General features: G+C 34.5%; 1 protein-coding gene across 3 annotated transcripts in view; it reads left to right on the top strand.

The window, feature by feature from the left end:
- Nucleotides 1-21229, top strand: part of LOC143151465 (uncharacterized) — a 143436-nt gene that overhangs the window by 96912 nt on the left and 25295 nt on the right. For all 3 annotated transcript variants that reach the window (XM_076320589.1, XM_076320587.1, XM_076320590.1), the window contains 2 exons: nucleotides 219-384; nucleotides 17624-17753. In XM_076320589.1, coding sequence (XP_076176704.1) covers nucleotides 219-384; nucleotides 17624-17753 — 296 coding nt within the window. The remainder of the gene's footprint in view (nucleotides 1-218; nucleotides 385-17623; nucleotides 17754-21229) is intronic.

Raw genomic sequence — 21229 nt, 5'->3', positions numbered from 1 at the left:
ATACTAGATTTCCATACAGTATTCTTTAGCAGTGGTAGGAGATGCAAAGACGATAGCAATTGTTTAAAATAAAGCTTCTCCAAATGATAACCTCATTTCCGTGACAACTTTAACGAGTGCTTACCATCCTTATCTTTAAATTGAAAGTAATTCGTGCTATTGAGATCGAAAACTCGATCGTGTTTATTAGAAATCGACGTAATGTATTGTTGTTATAGGTAGCCAAGTAATTTCGGAAGAGAGGCGAAGAGTCGAAGAATTGAAACGAAGAGTGCAAGACGAGGTTCGGTCACAGTGGGAAGAAAGGAAGATGAACTGCACTTCTTTCAACAGTGTCGAATCGGGCGAAGAATCTTCCAGTTATTCAACGGGACCAACCGAAAGGTAAGTCACGTATTAGTTATGCTGTTTTTCGTTTGTCTTCATAAGCTGATGAAAACATGGCAAGTTTTCAAAAATTGATTAATATTCAGCAAAATAATGGAATTTTAAAATTCTTGTTCTACGTTTTATGGGTGAAATTTTTCGGTAAAAATATAGAATTCAATTGCTATTAAAAGAATAGCAGATCAAGTAGAAACGTGACGTTTCCAAAGTTACATGAAACGATATTGGTAAATAGTATTTCACGTTTTCACAACTTTTATCATTCTCCATGTGGTGCTTTAATAAAGATTGGGGTATAAAGTAACTATAGAAAACACGTTAAAGAGAAATTGAATTTTATAAACATGCGGTTTATTTATGTAAGCAATTGGTCAGCATAAAACGAAAAGTAGAAACTTAAAAATATTCAAGAGTTTCTGGTAATGGGTGTTTAATAAATATTGTATTCTGAGCGCATGTTTCTGCAAATAACAGACTTTGTTCCTTTTTGCGAGTAATCGTACACGGTGTCATTTTCGCAGGAACTTTTAAATTAGTCTTATCTGTGTGTTCAATGACAGAAAAGTAATCAAAGCATTTGATTAAAAGCAGCAAACAGACGCATCCTACCCACAGCAAGCCATCATAGTCTGATAAACTCGACCTGCCATAAAATATACGTAGTTGTTTCTAAATTTAATTAGGACATAGAGAATTTCATAGAAGATAACTTAGGTGATAATGAAACATCTGTCGTAGTACATAAAATTAGTTGTCTAAAGTAACATTTTTCAACCTTGTTAAATTTACTACATACATTAGGTAGTATTTTTGACCTAGTTTCATAATATCCAGACAAGAGATATTATGTATACCGTAAACTTTGGGAGTTTCCATCTTAAAGTGCACAATACAAAATTTCAGAATATCTCGAGACACGTTCGTTAGTTCTGATCAATTTTTATAGCTATTCGCTGAGTGACGTTCATAAACCTCAAGGCAGAGTTAAGAAAGGAAAGTAGAAACTTTCCTTTTCCTTGCTCACCTCAACGTAAATCTACACACCCATGAAGAAATACATTCATCAATCATCTACAAATGTATCATCACCTAGAGACCCACGTCTTTGGTCCAAAGACTTTGAGTACATAGTCGAACGTGAGAACACTTTAAGGTTCAAATCACGTTTAGTGCACTCTGACCTACACGTAGGTGAGGATTGTTCTTACTTAGGGGTCTCCCTGATTCATAGCTTCGACTCGAGAAACTTGTGTCGTCACAAAACGAGTAATCCTTGTTTCTGTTTAACACTAGATTTACCAACTCAAAATGACTGGTTCCAACTGCTTTCATAATAAAATTTACTTTAAATGCTATGGCATTTTTTCTGAAGACGTTATGATCTTTCTATTCCACGCATGTAATCAATTTTATAAATCCTTCTTTCTCCTCATCGATTGATTTTCTTTTAGATACATATAGATTTGTTCTTTTCTGAAGACGTTATGATCTTTCTATTCCACGCATGTGATCAATTTTATAAATTCTCCTTTTTCCTCATCGATTGATTTTCTTTTAGATACATATAGATTTGTTCTTTTCTGAAGACGTTATGATCTTTCTATTCCACACATGTGATCAATTTTATAAATTCTCCTTTTTCCTCATCGATTGATTTTCTTTTAGATACATATAGATTTGTTGTTTTCTGAAGACGTTATGATCTTTCTATTCCACGCATGTGATCAATTTTATAAATTCTTCTTTCTTCTCATCGATTGATTTTCTTTTAGATATATATAGATTTCGTAATAATATTACGAAATCTGTCGGCAATTCTAGTGTTAATGGGTACCCTGAACGTGTCGATTCATCGTAATAGCACCTTTGCGAGAAGAATCTAAACGATCGAAACCCTATTCGAGACTCGTGCCGCAAGTTCTCCAGTTTCTCACGAACAGAATGAAGATTGCGTGCACAAAAGCGTACCCCTGCGCACAGACTCGATAAAACTTTTAACAAAGAACGGCCAGTAATGATGCCAAGTAGCGACAGAAGCGAGAAAACTCCAATTAGAGAGATGAATTCGGAACAATATTAAATTAAAAGCCCCTCTCAAGACACGCATCTGGTACAACTCTTAAAAGGACATTCTAGTTCGATTCGTTAAAAATTGCAAAAATATTCAAGAATTTTCTTAAAAGAAATAAAGGTGCTAATATGAAACTTTACAGGCATATTTATATACGATTCGAGTAGCTATATAAATTTGTCACATATATAGGGTGAGTCAATAAGAACTGCTATCTGAAATATCTCGTTATCTATTGATTCGATCAAACATGTTTCATACGAAATACATTGTATTCGTGTCTTTTTAATTTTGTATGTCTTGTACAATATTTTCAGAGATATCAAAGTATCTTTAAGTGTTTTAAACGACTTTGCATATATTTTTCAAAAAACTCGAACAGCTACTTAAGTCGTGTATATATAAATATACCTAGACAAATTTATAATTATACTGTCACATGTTTTTCTTAAAATAAATCTTGAAAATTCCATAATTTTAGGCTACGACGAGTGGAAAGAAAAACGATTTTCGTTTTCTTTACATTTTCTACAATCGTATAGTGTCTACAATATGCGTGGAGTGTATCTAATCGTTTCTTCAGTTAATTCATATTTTTATGCGTGATGTGCGTTCTCGACTCTGATTCGAGAATTCTTACGCGGCCCTGATATTACTGATTAGATTGAGCAACGAGGTCTTATAAATAGGTATTTCGGTAAAACCTGTACGAAAATCTTTAAACGTGTTTTTCTCGAAACTGTGTTTCAGAAAATGATTCCAGTGATATCTGAAAAAGTTACCGATCGATTGACTTAAAATTTGATACACTCGTTCTTTAATGTTTCTTTGTAACAGGTATCAGAACTATATTTACATATGTCGCACTTTTGTTTACAATATCTTCTTAAGATATTGTAGTTTTAGCTTAAGATATTTTTATTGAAGACGAAAGTTAAAAAATTGTAATACCCATTACAAAAACAACCTCATAGATCAAAAATCACTTTGAATATTATGTATCTCTGGTCACTAGAATGAACCTCATCGTAGCTACCATGCAGCAGTACATATGCAAACATGGTTTATATTCCAGCCTGTAACTTTACAAACATTAATATTTCTATAACACAAAAGTTTACACATCTTCTTCTTCATATAAATACTCTTGCAAAATTACCCTTCAAAATACTCTGCAAATTTTGTCTCAAAAAAATTACAATTTCCTATTTTCCTCCCCACTCTACAAACATTAACATTTCTATAATACAAAAATTTACACATCTTCTTCGACGACATACAAATATTCTTACAAAATTATCCCTCAAAACACCTTGCAGATTTTCTCTCAAAAAAATTACAATTGCCTATTGTCCTCCCCATTCTACAAACATTAACATTTCTATAACACAAAAATTTACACGTCTTTATCGACACATAAATACCCTTGCAAAATTATCCCTCAGAACACCTTCCAGATTCTCTCTCTTTTTCAAAAAAAAAAAGAAAAACTTACAATCCTATTACCTACTCTCCGTCCAAAAAGAATGAAATCCCCTCTCGAATGAATGCCCCTCCGCTAGGCGTGTCGTCGCTGTAACGAGCGATCGAGCACCGCGAGTTTTTCACCGTTAAATGGAACGCCTTGTGAAACCTAGGTCGAGAGGAGAGTCTCGTCATTGGCACGTCGTAAAACGTTGCGTAGACGCGTCTCGTTTTATCGGCCAGTTTCTCGAAACTGGAATCCCGCCGAGAGTAAAAGGTGGCGGTGTGTCGTAGCCTTGGAAGAAGCGAGAAAGTATTCGTCGCGCGCGCGAGGCGTCGAGGAAGCGTCCGAATCGACGTCGACGATCGCAGATTACCGAGCTGATTGCACTGGGCGGCAATAAAACGCTTTTATCGAGGGATGGGGTGGGGATGACTCCTCGTTGTCCCGGCGCGTTACTCGGTCGCTTGAGTTGCACGGGCAGGGGGAAGGGTGGGGAGCACGGGGGATGTTATCAGGCGATACGATATCTGTTGCAGCTCTCGCTGCTGCCTTTCCACGAGCCCCGACGGCCGGCCAACGTCGTTGATACCATAGATCGTTTCATCGGCGATGAAACGGTTCACCGGAGTCGGGAAAAGCTGACGAGGAACTCGAAGCGCCGCGATACACACGATAAGATAGCAGCAACCCGCTCGTAAATGCAATCGTGTTCAAAGGTGGATACACATTAAACGTGTACCGTTCGCGACGATACAACGAGACCCTCGAACACAGCCGCGCGGAATCGACGAACCTGCACGAAGAACCGAACGTAACGGGTATTCGATGGCGAAGCGTTCTCGGATCATCCGCGACGAGAGAGTACGAAAAATTTAGTGAAAGTCGCGAACGAGCAGTTCCCGTTCGAACGATGAAGCGTCCGGCCAAAGGGGACCGAGTGTCCGTATTTCGAATCTGAGAAAAGAACCACGAACAATTTGGGTAGCTCCGTTCTGGTGTTCAATTAACGGGAAATCGTGGGACGTGGAGTAATCGTAATCGCTACCGTTGGAAGAGAAAAGACAAAAAAATGGGAAATTTTACTACCACGATAAGATAACTGAACCGTCGACGTACGTACGAGTTTTACTTTATCGACGAGCGTTGATATCGTTGGAAAAACGAGCGAATCTCGACGCGGAAGGAACGCTGGTAGAGAGGAGCGAGGGAGGGTTTAGCGACCGAAATCTACTACTCGCCTCGTTAGCGAGTGAACAAAGTGACGGAACGATCCACGGGAATGAAATCTCATCGCGTTTGAACGTGTGGGAACCGTTAGTGTAATTTGAACAGTGTTTCTTGCACGTCGATCCCGGCGTTGCAGTGAAATCAAAACAAAGTGCGGAGCGCGAGACACCGCGGTGAATACGATGGAGCGAGGCGGATAAAGATTGATTTATTTGATAGGTGGAACTCGTAAAAGTGTCTGGTACGGTTTCGAGATTTATCGGGAGACCGAATAAAGGGTATAACGGAGGATCGATCGACGACCAAAGAAATCCTAATTGACGAGCGATAACGAGTCGGTAGATCGTGACACGTAACACGCTCGATAATATGTAAATTCTTCGAAACGGTTCGAACGTCGAAGATATCTACATAATAGTTCATTTAATCGTTTGTAATAGGAAGAAAAGTTATTCAACCAAGTATACTTAATATTCGATACAAAGTACAACGAAGGGTACAACATACCGAGATACATGGACAATATATACTTGAATGGTTGCGATAACTAAAATTCTTTAAAAAGAAAATAGATGTTTCGATCGTCGTAATAATTGAAAAATTCTTCAACGAAACGTCCCGAACGTTTTGCATAAATGACATTCACGTTCGAGGATGAACGAATGTTGTATTCTCCCTACGACTTTCCACAAACACGAACGATTTTTGTGCTTTCGGGGGAATAGCGTAGCCACGCAATAGCGGAGTTTGCAAAGGTGAAATCGCACGTGAGAAATTCCATTAAGACGAGCGCGGTGGAAGAAAAATATTTACCATACGAGAATGCTGTATCATCGGTGCCGACGAGAGAAGGAACATTGACGGTCGACGCGAAATGAAACGTCGACGTTGAAAATTTGCTCCGAGATCGTGTCGAAGTATTTTCGAGTAATGCGACGGTCACGTGTCAAGTGAAAGGGTGTATTAAAGAGACGATAATGCGCGAGAATGAACGCGAGGGAAGTGGGCGCGTCCGTTTTAAACGAAATTAGGCTCACAGGGTGCAATTTGGTCACTTTCCTCACCAGCAATCGCGTTTACGTCGGAGGCAAGGATTGGCTTTGCGAAAATTGCTATCGACCATTGGAATCGTGCTCGCGTGAATTTTGCGGACGTTGCTTGTGAGTTACTATCGATTTTATATTTTTCGTTTCATTTTTTAACGTTTCATCGTCGGTGAAGGATTGCAAGAATATAATGACTCTCTTCGAAATTTCTGTGACAAGATGACGAAGTAAAAATATAAAACCTATAATACGAAGTAAAAATACAACGAATATATAAATGTACAAATTACATCTTGTGTAAATACAATAGAAACAATTTTGGTCGTCGGTTTTTACGCTCTTTGATGTTCGACAACAGATTATAAATTTCATTCTTTTATATCTATTTTGTATTTTCGTTCTATTTTTACGTGGATTTTATATTTTTACTTCGTCATTTTCTTACAGAAATATTTCACGTTTAAACAATTAATATTGGTATTCACATTTGATATTAATCGAATTAATAGAACAGAACAGAAAATACTATTTGTACTTGATTCGAACCCTTGTATAGGTATGTATACGAAAGGCAGTGGTACGATTGGATCGATATCTCGGTTATTATCAATTCTATCGAAAATTTATATAGTATTAAAGTGCCCCCAAATTTAGTTTGTAATAACTTCCGTTATGTACGTTTTCCCTCTACACGCAACGGTGAGCGAGATATCATCGTACATTTTATGGTTGGGTTACTCTATAGATAAGCTTCGAGTTTCATCAGAATTGCCCCAGCTGTTTTCCCATGATGCCGTAACAAACACATAAACAAAACTGCATTTTATTCGTATACGTGTTTTATTCTAAGTAACTCGATACACCCATAGCCTTAACAATTTTACTCGTTGGAAATTCTAATTTATTTCAATCGATCGGAATGTTGTTTTTCTAAAAAATTTTGAAACATTGCTATTTTTTCCTTTAAAAAATCTGAAATAAACGAAACTGCATTTTATTCGTATGTGTGTTTCATTCTAAGTAAGTCGGTACACCCATAGCCTTAACAATTTTACTCGTTGGAAATTCTAATTTATTTCAATCGATCGGAATGTTGTTTTTCTAAAAAAATTTGAAACATTGCTATTTTTTCCTTTAAAAAATCTGAAATAAACGAAACTGCATTTTATTCGTATGTGTGTTTCATTCTAAGTAAGTCGATACACCCATAGCCTTAACAATTTTACTCGTTGGAAATTCTAATTTATTTCAATCGATCGGAATGTTGTTCTTCCAAGAAATTTTGAAACATTGCTATTTTTTCCTTTAAGAAATCTGAAGTAACATTTTTATAATTACGAAACTTTTCAAAATAATCCGCTCGAATTTAACAAAGAAGATTCTTTAACGAATATTAATAGATGCATATTGTGCGATTAGAGACTTTAATGAACGATCTACTATTTCCAAGTAATCTCTCAATCTATTTGAATATTTTAATGAAGAGTCGGGTATAACTAAAGGAATTTTTGTCGCGTCATAACAGCCTGAAGTAAAGTCGAGAACACGTATACGATTTCAAAGTTGTTAAAAAAATTGACGCTGTGAACTACGACACGTCGTGCAGGATATAATTGAGACCAGGAAGAAAATTCTAATTGGACGTGATTTTCCATATGGAAACGATACTCGAAGAAAATGTATTACAATTCAAATCGTCTTTTTAATCGAGGAAAACAGTTATTAACTTCTTGCTGATTTGATTCTCGTTAGAATTGTAAATTTCTTTAAATCGACCAGTTCATTTCTGTTTACGTTAAAGGAAAAAAAATAGTACCGTGATGAATCTTTAAAGTTTCACGAGTGCAACGTATACAAATTAATTCTCTGTCTTTTCAAAATAAATTTATGGTTCATTTACGAATAATTCAATTACACTTCGATCTTCAAAATATTCTTCGTCGATTTTTATATATTTCTGCCATTTCTCAAATAACTGGTGAATATAAATGAAACAAATATGACCAATTCGAGGCAATGAAATTGTCAATGCTTTTATTAATTTCTTTGAGCGTTTCGAAGTACGTATCCGCTAAATGATGTCTAACGAGGCTAGATCTGATAAATAACTCACATGAGCGAAACATTCCTAACCTGATTTTTCTTTTTAGTTGGAATGCGAAAAGCATCGAGTGTTCGATGTGTCACAATCTAAAGTATATACTTTGGTAGTTACTAACGTTTATAAAGTCGAATTTTACTGTTTTAAAATTAGTTTTATATACATACTTTAATACTCCGACGTGACGGGGAAAAATTTAGTTTAAATAAGTACTGCAATTAAATGAATTTACGGGTCGTGAATTTATTCGTGCACGTGATAAAATTAGGAGATTAAATCTATAATAATCTTCATTATCGAAGGATTAGAGGATAATGAAAATTTACGAAATTAATACAAAACTAATATTCGTTAGAAACGTTCGTCATCTCTCGAAGAAATGCGAACCGGTTTTATTGAGAACGTTTGGAGTATAAAACGCTTCTTTATTGGACAGGAAATTATTTTCAACTATCTAAAAATCTTTTAATATTTTTCTTGATCGCTGAAAACTGCCTGCGAAGCAAACTTAGTGTCTTCAGTCCCTGGGAATTGTGCATAAAATATAACGAGGGAAAGTAATGACAGGCCTCGAATAATAGCGGACATACTAGGAAATATGAATCATACTTATATTTCTAAAATGGCTTTCTACGTATTAGAAACGCCTGACTAACAAATAGTGGTGTAGTAATGTGTTGCCATCGTAAAACAAATATTAAATGGTCACTTTCAACGCAGGCGTAGGCTGACTGCCACGGGTTTAATCTTATTATGCTTGTCCGCCGTAGAAAGCTACAAGAAATAAAGTGGTTTCACACTTTTGGCCTGTAATGTGTGTTCCACACAACCATACATGTCGTAATTAATTGCTTTCGACGTAACGTACCTGTAACAAGTATACGTCTCTCGACTACTTAGAATTCAACGAAAAAATAATCCGTAAGAAAGTTACAACGATGTTTCAATTAGTACGCGAAAGAGTAGTAGCAATTAAAAGATCGTACGAACGTCCGAATAATTTTCTTAGAAGAAAGTACTTAACCAAGACAATTTAAAGAATACAGTCCAAGTATTCATCGAACTCCGAAAACAGCACACGAATTGAAGAATTACTATTTTGGACATTGGTACATATGTATTGGAGTCGATACAATACAATTTAACTTTATCATAAATTATTTGAGTAACGATAACATTTCGACGGGCACTGCCAACTTATTTCGCTTTTGCTTAGATTTCTAGAAAAATATCTCGAATCTAGAACTCCACTCTGTGTTCCACAAAACCGTACAAATTCAACACATATTTTCAATTAATGTAAATTTACAATTCTAAAGAATGTTGCGATAAGAACGTTCGAAGATAAAAGAAAAGGTAAATGTCGATTCTCGATACGATATTTATAACGATATCGACGAGTTACGCGACCAATAAAGTTGAGCAAATATTAGTGACAAACTACGTTAATATATCAGTATTTGTAAAAGGATCTAATAGATTTTACACGGAACAGACACGTCAATGTGTTAAATACGACGAGGGAAAAGGAAAACGTTACAAAATTAATAACAGACACGTAATGAAACGATTTATACAACGAGAATGACGTAAAAATAGATAGCTGTAACGTAACGAGTGATTTAATACTGTTTACAACAGGATTTAATTTGTACAAATTTATATTGACAAGTTATTAAATTGAATTAAGTATGTTTGTAAAAAAAGAATTGAATCTCGTTTATAGATTCTATTCTATAATATAGAATTAATTCTCAACAGATTAAAATCGGAGGAAGCAATTTTATGTAAATGATAACGATTCCAGAAAAATTCTTCTTGCCTGTTAAGCAAGAAATTATCATTGACAATGCGTAATAAAATTGAGAAACATCCAAAGGGATTGAAGAAACAAAATTTACGATGCAATAATAAGAATTATAAGCGGACGGATACCTGAGAAGAATTTTTATAAATTGCTGGAATTAGAATTGAAAAGACATACACGTCACGTACGAAGGTCGACGTGCAAAATGTATGCGTTATTTGATAAAAAATAAAATGCATCTGCGCATAGATTATATGTTTTTTTTTTTTTCTAACACGTTCGTGCAACGCGTGTTTCTTCAGAGTCACGTACATGTACAATCTGTGACAGTGGTGATTTTCTATTTCATGCTGTATAAATAAATGAAGTACTACCTATAGGCCAAGGTTACATTGTAACAGATATATTATCCAAAATATTCGATAGACATGTTCGGTACATTTTATTCGTACATAATTAAAAGCATACACTGCATTAAATAAAATTACTGAGAATATACGTAAAATTTGTTTGCGAAAAAAGGAATATAATAATTTGTATCGTCAGCTGTGAATAGTTGTTTAAAACTATATACATATAAACATTATAAAGGAATTAAGTAATAATTTAGATTCACCGAAGAATCTTATCGAAGAATGTCTTTTTGTTTCCAATATAAAATCTATTCTGCCCGATGAATATTTAAGTAACTGCATAATGTTTAATGTACGTAGACAGCATGATCAATAATCTTCTAATAGTCTTCTGATCGAAGTCTCGTTTGGACGAGTTAATGAAATGCAAACTGTCTCTATTACATAAATAGAAATTAAAATTCAAGATAAACGTTCATAAATATTACTAAGATACGTGAAGATCCTATAGCAATAGTTTGTAGTAGACGATTTCCATCGTAACAAATTTGCCAACGACACGCATTAAATATCAAATGGCCATGAAAGCTATGTGTTTCGTAAACATATGCACATATACACTACCGACCATAATTTAGGACCACCGTGCAAGAAAATTGTTACATCGAATTATGCAATTATCCGTCGAAGGGTATAGATAAAAAATTATTTTCGTTATTATTTAGAATATCTTACTCTATTTTGTCATTTTATATATACAATTCAGGCACGAGACGATGCTATAAAATAATTTTACGTTCGTGTTTCCTTAAACAACTTTTTCGTCGAAATATCTTCCATTGGCCTTCTCTGCCACGTAAACAATTCTAGGCATCCTTTGAATTAATTTCTCGATCGTATCTCGAGTAATGTCCTTTCAACATTCATCACCAGCTTCCACGAGTGTTCTTTCGACGTTGGTATTTACCAATCGTCGAATATATACTGTGGTAATAATAACCGCGTCAAATCGACGTTTATAAAGAAAATAATATAGATAATAAAGCTAATGATTAAAATAACAGAACCGTTGAAATCATCTTCCAAGAGTTATGCTATAAAATACAATAAAGAGTAATGTCTCCTAAAATTCATTATACAAAATAAATTAAAGGAAAGTATCAGTCAGAATAAGATGAAAATCAAGAATAACGAGATTTCGTAGAAGGCTTTGTTTGCGAAAAAAAAAAAAATGCATTTGAAAATCAATCTACGGTGTACACATCTCGTAGTATGTGTACACCTAATCGATGACTGACATTACGAATTGCACTACAGACGGCTATAGTGATTGCTTTTGTATAAAGTAGAATGTTAAACACTAGTCACTATCAATATTTAGCTATTAATGCGTTCTTAAGACGTGCATAAGATACTTTAAACGACTGACGATCAACGATTAAATGCAAGCGTACAAGATTGATTTTCGGATGCATTTTTCTCGAAAATGCAGTCTCCGATGCAATTTGTTATTCTATATTTTCGTTTTATTTCGAGCCATAGAATTTCTCAGGCCGTATGTGTACTACGAATATTGACCCATGGTGTATACATATACACTCGAGTCCACGTATCAGATTAATTTTCAAATGCATTTTTCTCGATGCAATTCTATTATTCTATATCTTCGTTTTATTTCGAGCCATAGAATCTCCCAGATTCTATACTACGAATACTGACCCATGGTGTATACACTCAATTCCGCGTACCAGATTAATTTTCAAATGCATTTTTCTCAATGCATTCGAAATATTCCACGCTAAACAAAGTGCATTTTTTTCGGTGCAATTCTATTATTCTATACCTTCGTCTCGTTTCGAACCGTAGAATCTCTCCGATCGTAATTGCACCACGAATTTCGGGACAAACGCAAATACTATTCTGCCCAATGAATATTTATCCCAATGAACTGCATAATGTTTACTGCACATAGACAGCATAATCAATGCTGTCGTGTTAGAATCAAATAATCTTCTAATAGTCTTCTGATCGAAGTGTCGTTTGGACGAGTTAATGAAACGTAATAGACAAATCGTATAAACGCAAAACGACGAATATTCCACGCTAAAAAAAGTGCATTCTTCTCGATGCAATTCTATTATTCTATACCTTCGTCTCGTTTCGAACCGTAGAATCTCTCCGATCGTATCTGCACCACGAATTTCAAAACACCTTGTAAACGCAAAGCAACGAATATTCCACTCTAAAAAAAGTGCATTCTTCTCGATGCAATTCTATGATTCTATACCTTCGTCTCGTTTCGAACCCGACTATATTTTCACCACGAATTTCAAGACACCGTGTAAACGCAAAACGACGAATATACCACACTAAAAAAAGTGCATTCTTCTCGATGCAATTCTATGATTCTATACCTTCGTCTCGTTTCGAACCCGACTATATTTTCACCACGAATTTCAAGACACCGTGTAAACGCAAAACGACGAATATACCACACTAAAAAAAGTGCATTCTTCTCGATGCAATTCTATGATTCTATACCTTCGTCTCGTTTCGAACCCGACTATATTTTCACCACGAATTTCAAGACACCGTGTAAACGCAAAACGACGAATATACCACACTAAAAAAAGTGCATTCTTCTCGATGCAATTCTATGATTCTATACCTTCGTCTCGTTTCGAACCCGACTATATTTTCACCACGAATTTCGGGAGATCGTGTAAACGCAAAACGACGAATATTCCACGCTAAAAAAAGTGCATTCTTCTCGATGCAATTCTATGATTCTATACCTTCGTCTCGTTTCGAACCCGACTATATTTTCACCACGAATTTCAAGACACCGTGTAAACGCAAAACGACGAATATACCACACTAAAAAAAGTGCATTCTTCTCGATGCAATTCTATTATTCTATACCTTCGTCTCGTTTCGAACCCGACTATATTTTCACCACGAATTTCGGGAGATCGTGTAAACGCAAAACGACGAATATTTCACCCTAAAAAAAGTGCATTCTTCTCGGTGCAATTCTATTATTCTATACCTTCGTCTCGTTTCGAACCCGACTATATTTTCACCACGAATTTCAAGACACCGTGTAAACGCAAAACGACGAATATACCACACTAAAAAAAGTGCATTCTTCTCGATGCAATTCTATTATTCTATACCTTCGTCTCGTTTCGAACCGTAGAATCTCTCCGATCGTATCTGCACCACGAATTTCAAAACACCGTGTAAACGCAAAGCAACGAATATTCCACTCTAAAAAAAGTGCATTCTTCTCGATGCAATTCTATGATTCTATACCTTCGTCTCGTTTCGAACCCGACTATATTTTCACCACGAATTTCGGGAGATCGTGTAAACGCAAAACGACGATTATTCCACGCTAAACAAAAGAAAAGGAAGAGAAAAAAAATGCATTTTGGGAAATGCCGCCGGTTCTTGCGTCTCCATCCGCGTTTCGTCGCGTTCCTTCGTCGCGGAGGCGAGACGCGTCTCTCGATTCCACCTCCCAACAATGACCACATATCCACGGGTCTCTGCCGCGGCAAAAGGAGCAACCGGAATGAAAAAGATGACCCCGTTCTTGGAGGTCAAGGACAACGTTGCCATAGCAACGGGATCGGAAAGAGTGTCGTCGGCTACGTTGAACATTGTAGAAGAATTAAATACTATGCTGGTGGCATCGTCGAACCGGTCGACCGAGTCACTTTGTACTTGTTAGGTTTTAATAATACCTGCCGCGGCTATGGCCTCGCCGGTAGTGCTTATCCACGCTGGCTAGAAGAGCCTTCTGCGGACTGTTTTTTCGCGATCCCCCTCAGCCGTCGTCCGGCTAAAGTTCACGGGGAAACCAAGTGCGCGAAAACGCACCGCCATCGCTTACACTCTCGCGTACGTGATTACGCAAGCCGAAAAATTATTAGCAATATTCGAAACGATCGATACCAGGATATATCGGTAAACTCGAACGTGGATCGAGCCGCGTTTTACACGCCGATATCGTTCAGCTGTTTGCACGGTTATGCAGGGAACTAGCCGCGATTAACCTTCTCGAGGATACCAGACGGGTATGTGTACGCGAAAGTTTGATAAAAATGTTTATATATGTATGTCGTTGTACTCTTCGCGACACGAATCTGCAAATTGTCATTTTTTGAGGTACGTATCACGAACGTTCTTCTTCCCATTTTGGGTTAAATTATATATTTATATTCCGTACAAAGATATTATACACGAAGCTTGAATCACGAATCGGCGTTATTTTAACGTCTAGATACACCTGAACTATGAATATGTCACGTTTGTGAGTTCGAAGTGTGATCGTTCAGGGAGTATGTTCGAGTTTCGTAGATTTCAACAATACGATCGCTGAATGTATATTCGTCAAAGGTATAGGTTAATTTGTTGCTCTTTTGCGTATTCGAAACGTTGAGAATTTTCATAGTGCGTTACAAGTTCATCGACTTCTTCGTTTGTTCGTTCTTTTAGAACATGGACGATCAAGTATGCAAAAACTCTCGATAGATCTTGTGTTTGGATATAAATGAAAATGGTAATACTACTACGATCGAATGCCACGTTGGAGAATTTTATTAGCTTGTTGGTAAAGTGTCGTTTAGAATAAGTATGACGGAAAAATAGTGATGTGCCTGGAAATAGAATGCGTGAAAAGCTAACAAAATTAAAGGTGAAACGTACACGGATTCTTTCGTGGTAAATAACGACGCGAGTATTTCGTTATAATTTACGTTTCGTAACGTGGAAATTAATGAAAATCAGAAGCAACTCGTTTGCAAGTTATGTGCACAAAACACTAAAGAGAGAGTAACGAGAAATTGAGAGAACATTAGAAGAAATTTCACATATTCTTCCACGTAAACGGTCATAAATGAAAAATAAATGTTCGTTGTAGATTTTTTCTTTCTACATTAAGTATTACAGATTTAAAACACTTTAAAAACAATTGATCGCATACTTTTTGGTACAGATTATACTCAATGAAATATGATTTAATTCGTGTCAAAATTGAAAAAAGATCCAAGAATGTAACCATACATATTCCAGAAAGATAAATTAAAATTATTAAAACCTTCAAAAATTCTCCTGAACCTTTTCTTTGGTCAGGAAAGAATTGCAATTGTAATAATGTATTTCTTAATTTCGAAGATATTATTTCCCATAATTTAATGTTAAGTGTTAAGTTAAAAACTAAGAGTCGTTATCTTTATTCTGTTTACCAAAGTGTCGTTTTCTTTTTTCACGATTATATTAAAATTGGAAATGTGATTTATAATTCAATTCAAAATAAAAGGAGAGTAAAATCAAAACTTATTTTTCAGTTACAATTTAATATGATATAAAATCTGATATGTGCAAGAAAATTTAAAAAACTTTAATCTCTAGAATTATTTCAATACTCTTCAATTATGAAATCCCAAAACTGGTTAAATTGCACATTCATGCTTCTGATAAAAGGGGACGATATAATCTTCGATGCTCGACAAAGATTGGTAAAGTTTTATTGAAACGATAAACGATAAATAGAAATACGATACAAAAATTTATTTGCCACGTTTAGTCGATCGAATGGTTATACGGTTAAATTATTATTCGTTCAACGTGAAATAGAATTTCTACTTTATAATACGTATTGTAATTTTTATTTATTCTTTGACATTTTGATCGAGATAAGAATTTTGTTCGTCTCCAATGCTTGAATGAACATTTAAATTATTGAAGTAACGATTATTCAAGCACGAGAATCATTAACAAGCCATAAACTACTCTCATTATTTTAACGCGATTTCGGTGTTGATCGTTAAAAACAGATGTGTTGAATACATCGTTCAAATGATAGATGACTAATAGAAACGTAATGTAAATATTTATTTTCTACGTTTAGTCTATCGAATGGTTATTTGAAGAAACTATTATTCATTCAATATGAAATAGAATTCCTATTTTACAATTCAGATTGAAAGTTTGTCCAACAAGCAACGAATCATTATTTAATCATTATTTTACAGAATCATACAGCAACTTTTATTCGTTAATTTCCATTCCTGTTAAACGAAATTTCAAATTAATTCAACCTTTTTCAACACCTTTCATTCTCATTTTGGTGTATTATTCCTGTGTTTCGTTCAGATTAAACATTTAAAAAATATTGTTGCAAAACAATAAAATCGTAATATAATTTGTTTTTATATGCATAATTAAAGTCGCATAAATTACCTATGATTATTAGGTTGTTATATTTGTTTCAGCTTGTTTAATATATTAATGTCTCCGAGGAATGCAATAACTTTTTTATAGTTTTTCAGTGTAGTTAGTAATTCCTGCATGGTTGAGTTTCGATCTTGGAATATATTTAATCGTTATTATTTAATGTATTTTTTATAATTTACAACAATATAATATGTAGAAAACAATATTAGAAACAAATTTTAATCATTTTGAATCATGTAATTGGTTCTTCTTGTAATCACGTCTTGTGTCACATTGTAAAGTGGAAATAACCACTGAAATAAATTGTAAATAATTATCACAAATAAATGACCACCAATTATGTAGTGTAACCTTTAAAGATGAAATCAAAATTATAATTATAAACAGTCAGAAAAAATGGTAAAAGCAGAAACAATAATATAAAATTTTGAAAGAAATTAGAGATAATATTACAAGAAGATTATATATTTTATTATGTATGTATAAAAGGTGAGTAAAAATGTTCCAAACGTTTGAAACTCAATTGAGTATGTGTTACAGATGTCACATTGTTTTTAAATATCTCAGATACTTTTCTTACCACATCCTAAGATAAAAGAAAAAATTAGATATTAATTGAGATAAGACCGGTTAAATGCGATCAGAACTAATAGAAATGAATAATAACACAACCCTCTGAATATATTTTATCCCGAGGCGCTTAGAAAACGATAAATAATTATATAAAATCGAAATCGATATAACCGTGGAGAGCACCACTGATTGCTCGAATTATATACCTGGAAAGTCAAGTGTGCAATAATTGGAACGCAGTTCTTTTCTTACCTTTGATACTGCGAGCAAGAATTCCTTGCACGAACACAATCACAAGAACTGTCAAGAAATAGAACGTGTTTCAATTAAAGGTGTTGCACTTTCAGTGGCAGTGGAAGCAGCGACGGTGCAGAGGGTGGAAACAGCGAGAAATTATCTCCTAGCAAACTATCGGAACTCACGTCACCCAGTCCAGGACCTTCGAACAATTCCTACAGTTTGCTCCAAAATGATAACGTGAGTACATTTTACGAGTATCGACATTTTTTAGCTAAAAAACGAATACCTGATCGCGTAGCATCGTAAGAGTTCATTTTCGAAATTCGAAGATAAAAATATTAAAAAATATTATTAAACCTTCTAAAGAAACAATATGAACGCGTTATATTTTATCCTTGTCTCGAGCTTATTGATTAAATGGTACCTTTATATTAACGAATGTCTGTCACATATCAGCATCATTGGCATGTTTATTGACTCGTTCCAAAGAATACTTTTCACTCTTAGTAGTTGAATTTGGAGTAGAGCTTTGGTCGTGAATTGTGCCTCGTTTATTTTTTTATAAAAAAGTAATCGTGGGTAGTAAGAATGAAGAGTATCCACAGCATTCGTAAACGATTAATATTAAATGTCGATATTGCATATACATCTCGCATTCTTTTTTCAAGTGCACCAACTGTATAATTAATTTCAACGATTAGTGACAGCCTTTTTATGATTGTGAAATATTGTTGCGCACCTGCTTGAAGAAACAGGTGGAAACTATTCTCCCTGACCCGTGGATCCGGTATTGACATCAATGCTTTTCAACGCATCGGGTAGTCATTGCTATAAATTCTCTTCTAGGTAAGAGATATATCACGAATAACGTACCTTTGTGTAAATAGTTTCACGCAATTATTATTTGGTTACAATTGATCCAAAAATAGTGTAAATACTACGAAATGTATAAACTACAATGGCATGTTGCTTCTTTTTACCAGAAATTAATTAATATTTCTTAAGAATATAACTTAATAACTTAATTAATATTTCTTAATATATAACTTAATATTTCTTAAGAATTTATTAATATTTCTGTCAACTTAATTAATGGAACTTACATTTTCGATTGTTCGATTGGAAATAATTTTCCAAAAATTTCCAGTTATAAATCTCCATGAAAAATTCCTCTCGAAAATACAAATTCGATCAAATGTTTCTATCTGCGTAACTGGTTGTTTCACTCTAGTTGATTTTTCGAAAAACACAGCACGAAGAATGCTCTTGCTGCCAATAATATAATTTCAACGGGAAATCTTCCATCGAGAGACAGAATCGTTATTGTTTAACGAAGAGAATTTTGATTTACAGTAACGGTTTCACTGTAATTAATTTTCCGAATCAGAGTAACGAACGGGGAGTATTAAACGCGGATCGTTTAAATTTAGGAAAAACGGTTCTAGAAAGTGGAGAAAAAAAAATTGATGTCAATGTCACGGACAGGGGAACCTAAACGATCGTGTGGGAAAACGTTAACGCGTTCCACGAATTTTCCACCGTTAAACTGCACGAGTTGGTTAAATCGATCGAAGTCGCAACGAGTGTTAACGTTTGACGCGACGAATTCTCGTGACCGTTTAAAGTTGGTTCGTACCAAATTAGACAAAAACCATTTCGTCAGCTGCCACGGCATCGATGTTTCCGAAAAATATGAGTCATTTGAACGATGAAACCTCGAAACCCGAAGCAACGAAACGCGTTCTACTTCGCAGTAAAGAAAAAGAAAAAGGCTAGAGGAATTTCTTTGCTAGCCGCCTGAAATTAAACATCGAAATTGAGCCAGGGTCGTTTTACGAAACATTAAACGAGTCGTTAAATTTTCGGGGTATTCTTGGCCTACAATTATTAAGAATAATCATTCCACCGAAATAGCTGGTAAAGCAAACTGATGTAATTGCTTAGAAATATTTCGGCTCGATTTCAAAACGAGGACGTCGGTTTTTTGCGACAATGAGAAGATAATGAGGAAAAGCGACATGTAACATTTATCGAAACATTTGAGGTGTCGAAAGGCAAATGAAATTATTTTAAAGTGAAATTATGCGCTGCTACCGAATTCATAAAGGAATACAGAAATTTTATATGTATATTTCACTTGTAATATATTTACCAATCATTGGTTTCAGACAATAAGAACGACCCGACTGTAAATTAAAATTTATCGTTGTTCTGTATAATTTGTGAGAATCTAGATGATTCGTTAATTGTACGAGAAATATAAAGATTACTTTTTCTGTACCAATGGTAGAACAAATTTCTTTGGAAAAGAAAACGCAAATACAGGAAGAACAATATTTTATCGATACAAAGAGATACTTGAATACCTTCGAATTGAATAACAATACTGACACGCGATTACCAAAATACTGTACGTATACGTATTAATATAATTTAAAAACGATTAAAAGTAAGATTTGCTACGGTTAGATTGAATTACAGGAACAAGAATTTTAAAAACAATTTGCAAACTCGAATTATTACTTTTCTATATAAATTGAAGCTTCGTGGAATGGAAATACAAAAAGATCAATATTGAACGCTGATATATGTATAAAATTATCGAGGAAATGGTTAATTGAACGCGATTCAGTTTCTTATCGATTCGATGGGGATTGCTACTGCGTCGAGATCGAGTTCAAAAGTTCTATCGCTGTAAAGCAAATAAAAGTCCGTCACTATATTTATCTGCTGCTAACTATGGTGCCGATAAAAGTTCAACGGTTAGTCATCCGAGCGAGTGTCTATCCTTCCGATAATTCGATTCAATTTCTAATTCGATTTTCAAATCGGGTGAAATTTTGGGCACGGATAAACAAATAAATATTAAAGAATAAATTAAAGATTTTTTATGTGTGTGTGTATATATATATATTATATTATTCTATTCTGTCAATAATATAATTTCAATGGGAGATCTTCCATCGAAAGACAGAATCGTTATTATTTAACGAAGAGAATTTTTATTTACATTAACGGTTTCACTGCAATTAATTTTCCGAATCAGAGTAATAAACGGGGAATATTAAGTGTGGATGGTGTTTAAATTTAGGAAAAACGGTTCTAGGTATATATATACTTTGTTGCAATCAGTATATATACGTATATACTCGGTTTGCAATCATTTTAACAAGCAAGTTTCTTCAAATTTTTCCCATCCTTAATTTTGGATCCTCTTTGTTACAATATAATAAATAACACACGAAATGTTAAGTCTATCGATGGTTCTAATTGAAATAAATAACAAACTCTAATGGAAATAATTCTAATTGCATTACGAAAATAAAATCCAAGTGTACGGTCTGGAATAAATAATATCCACGTTGTTACGATTACAAATATTTAAAAAAATTGTTTCCAACCATCGACAATCCCAACATGGTTTAAATCATTACACAACGTCCAATTACATTTCACGTACCATTTTTATAATTTTAATTCGAATTGTATCATATTGCACGAAAAAGTATGAAAAATTAACGATGGAAGATGCGAAACATGTATATTAAAAATTAATAACGGAAAATAAATCGTTTTATTAAGATTTTTATCGATTCGTGTTAAATGCAGCCCAAGTGTGCAAAATTTACAGAAAGAGAAAGTCGGCCAGGTACATTTTAATTTATTCGTCGCTTTCGATTATCCAGTGTATTCACTTAGACAGTCTAATTTTA

This window comes from Ptiloglossa arizonensis, chromosome 9 (genome assembly GCF_051014685.1).
Source record: "Ptiloglossa arizonensis isolate GNS036 chromosome 9, iyPtiAriz1_principal, whole genome shotgun sequence".
NCBI classification, from domain to species: domain Eukaryota; kingdom Metazoa; phylum Arthropoda; class Insecta; order Hymenoptera; family Colletidae; genus Ptiloglossa; species Ptiloglossa arizonensis.
Note: the sequence above shows the minus strand (reverse complement) of the source record. Positions and strands in the feature narration are given on the sequence as shown.